The sequence below is a fragment of the Benincasa hispida genome, chromosome 1 (assembly GCF_027475165.1).
Source record: "Benincasa hispida cultivar pf3 chromosome 1, pf3_genome.v1.1, whole genome shotgun sequence".
Lineage (NCBI taxonomy): Eukaryota > Viridiplantae > Streptophyta > Magnoliopsida > Cucurbitales > Cucurbitaceae > Benincasa > Benincasa hispida.
In genome coordinates this window covers 88,924,639-88,927,852 of record NC_143478.1, presented here as the reverse complement: position 1 = coordinate 88,927,852, position 3,214 = coordinate 88,924,639, and the positions used below count along the sequence as shown (strand labels likewise).

Below are 3,214 nucleotides of genomic sequence, written 5' to 3'. Positions count from 1 at the left end.
AAATATTTATAGTTAAGAGTCTAGAATTGTTGAGCTAAGTTTGGGAATTATATAAATGTTATACTGTTTGTAATAAAATAAGTGAAGTCAAACGACTGTTATTTATTTACTTGGCTTTAAGTTTAGTGAGCGAATAGGTTTAGATGGGCAGTAAGTATCACAAAAGGGTAGTATTTATTGTCTTCACGCCTCATTTCAAGTTCGCGAGGTGAGCTCGAGAGGGGGTGTGACAATCTTAAAACTCTATTACTAACCTTGAAATTCTCATCCATCAATCTCACTAAACTATCCTCCTATATAGAAGGCACCACTCTAAATTAACCCACTAACATATATTAAAAATTAAAACCAAATTTAATTAACTTGGAAACTAAGTTTGCACTTAGTTCTTAACACAGCGTTTAATCAATAAAATACATGACAATCAAATGCATAATAAAGTGGGAAGTTGCCAATAATCGTCTTAACTTAATATAAATTGTGGGATGCATGATATAGTGTTAAGCAGATTAAAATGCTAATTTTAGTTTACGAAAATTTTATGCCCGTGACTATTTGTTCTCTACCATTTAAGATATTTTAATTATTTCTCAATTTTTTATTTCAATTTTAATAAGATGCCATTAACAGCCATGTTGATGATGTAAGTAGGTAATGAGAGATGATTTGACACAACATCACCCCAAAGGAGACGGCAGAGCAAAGCCAAATGGGGGCTGACTGGGCCAAAAAGTTTAGTTTAAAAAAGGGGGTGTGTGGAATCATCCTTTGTAGATCAAATTAGCGTTAACATGTGGAATTATGGATGGAAAGGGTTCAATAAAATTAAGGAGGGTGGTTTTTAAATAGTTCCAAGCAATGCTGTTGATCCAAGTTTCTGCTCCAAAATGTATTGTAGTACTCGGCGTAGGTGAAGGGTCTGTAGATGGGGGCAGGTCCATGAGCATTTTGGGTGAGGGGCGGTGCAGGAGTAATGAGGGCATCATCACAAGGGCAGAGAAAAGAAGCGACGGACAGCCTGGGGTTGTCCACATTGACGACCGCTCGGTGCCACACGCTCTTGTACACGCCATTGCTCAATGCCTGCAGGGGTCCAATCCAGATATATATGAAATATTGAAATTGATTGTGGAAATGACTTAAAATGAAAAGCTTTAAGGTACCTGCAATTGGTCGCCTATGTTGATTACAAAGGCATTGGGGTGCGGATTGACCGCGAGCCAGTTGCCGTCTTTGAGGACTTGGAGGCCGGCGACGTGGAGGTCTTGAAGGAGAATGGTAAGGGCGTTGGGATCCGTATGGCCAGGGAGTCCGTAGGTGAGTTCCGGCTGGGGACAGGGCGGATAACAATTTATAGCCATGTGCTGACCTTGTTCACCCAACGCCTCCCTTATGTATTCCTTCTCCAGCCCCAAACTCTCCGATATCAGCTCCTCTATTCTGTACCCAAGTTTCCGTACTTCCATGCAATATTCACTCACTATTTCCCTATCATAATCATCATTACATTTTTACGAGACGTTCGTGACAAAAATTATCATCAAAATATAATAATTATCTCTTGTTACAGTAAATATTATTTCAAAATCTCCAATTAGTTACGGTCAATTATTTCAAAAATTCATTTTGCTACAATATTTATTATTTACTCTTTACTATTTTACATTCATCACTTTTTTATTATTTTCTATAGTGTTTACTATTTTCTTCTCAAATTAAAATAGTTTATACCTTAAACGAATACTATTATAATCCAAACTAAAATGATCTACATCCAAACACAAACTATCATAACCTAGAAATATAATAATTAACTCATTATTCCAAACGTCCCTTTACAGTTTTTCTTTTCATTCAGTATTTCTTCTTCCTACATTTGATTTATTCAAATACTAAGCTCAACCCAACTTTACTTCTTGGTCCCTCTCTTCTGATACATCAATAAAAACTATACCTACATTTCACAATCACTCTTTTCTTTTCTAGGAATTCATATTCACAATTAATTCATTGCAAAAGTCCTTATTCTTATTTATAACCACTGAAACCCCAACTCTCATCCCACCCTTTCTCTTTTTAAATTCAATTATACAAAATACTCCAAAAACTTTCTATTTTATGTTAAAAATATTTTTAAAAGTTTAAAGATATTTTTTAAATTAATATTAAAATTTTGTATTCATATATTAACAATATTATTGATTTTTTTAGTTTAAGAGTATTTTTTTTAAAAAAAAATAAAAATTAAAGGGTATTTTTTAAACAAAACACTAACGATTCTATCCACAACTATCAATAAAGGTGTATTTGAACTTTTTTTAAATGTTGAAGAGTATTTTTGAAAATTTAAGGATAATTTTGACACAAAATATAAATTTAAAAGTGTTTTTTTTTATAGTTTAGCCTTTTTTTATATGTGAAGAAATTCCATCAAGTAGATCTCACACATAAAGAAAGTTCGATTGAGACTATTTTGAAACATTAAAATATTTGGTGAATTATTGCGATCTATGTTTGCAATTTTTTTATTAAGAGAGAGAGAAATTTAAGAAGTAATTAAAAAAGAGGTGTTTAATGACTTGTAATGAAAGTTAGGTATTAAATAATTACTATTAAATAATAATAGTTTAGTTATCCATTCTTGCATTGTTATATGGCTAAAGTTATTCAAAATGCCTCTCAACCTTGTAATTTGCGTAAAAAATACTATTAAATTTAAGTTCAAAAATACCATTATCGTTGGTTTTTTATGGAAATTCTTAGAATTATGTTTCAAAAATATTCTTTAACTTTCAAAACAATTTTAAATACTCTTAACTAAAAAAAAGCCCTTATTGTTGGTATATGAACACAAACAATTGATACTCGGTTCAATAAATAACCTTGAACATTCAAAATCTTACGAAATCTCACAAAATTTCAAAGTCAAAATCTCTCCTTAAAACTTACTAAAACAATCAATGATCAAATACAAAAATGATATATTTAACTATTAGCACACTCAACTAATAACATATAACTTTTTTAAAACATATAAGTCCTAAGGGTTCGGGTACTTCCATAATTCTTTTCCTTTTGATTATAATAGTTGTACTTTAACTGAAGGGGCATTTTCTTATGAGATAAACAAAAGTTAAACGTTTAATCAAATGAGAGAGAGAATTGTGAAGATAGAAAAGTGTTAGGCTATATAACAGAGTAGGGAAGAAAGATA

General features: G+C 31.5%; 1 protein-coding gene across 1 annotated transcript; it reads right to left on the bottom strand.

Annotated features, from left to right (window-relative positions):
• Positions 1 to 554: 554 nt before the first annotated feature.
• LOC150038820 (protein DOWNY MILDEW RESISTANCE 6-like) lies at positions 555 to 3,172 on the bottom strand. The gene is made up of 2 exons (XM_090308295.1): positions 1,164 to 3,172; positions 555 to 1,083 (listed from the first exon to the last, which is right to left on the bottom strand). The coding sequence occupies exons 1-2, from the start codon at positions 1,464 to 1,466 to the stop codon at positions 826 to 828; spliced, it is 561 nt and encodes a 186-aa protein (XP_090164421.1). The 5' UTR covers positions 1,467 to 3,172; the 3' UTR covers positions 555 to 825.
• Positions 3,173 to 3,214: the final 42 nt, after the last annotated feature.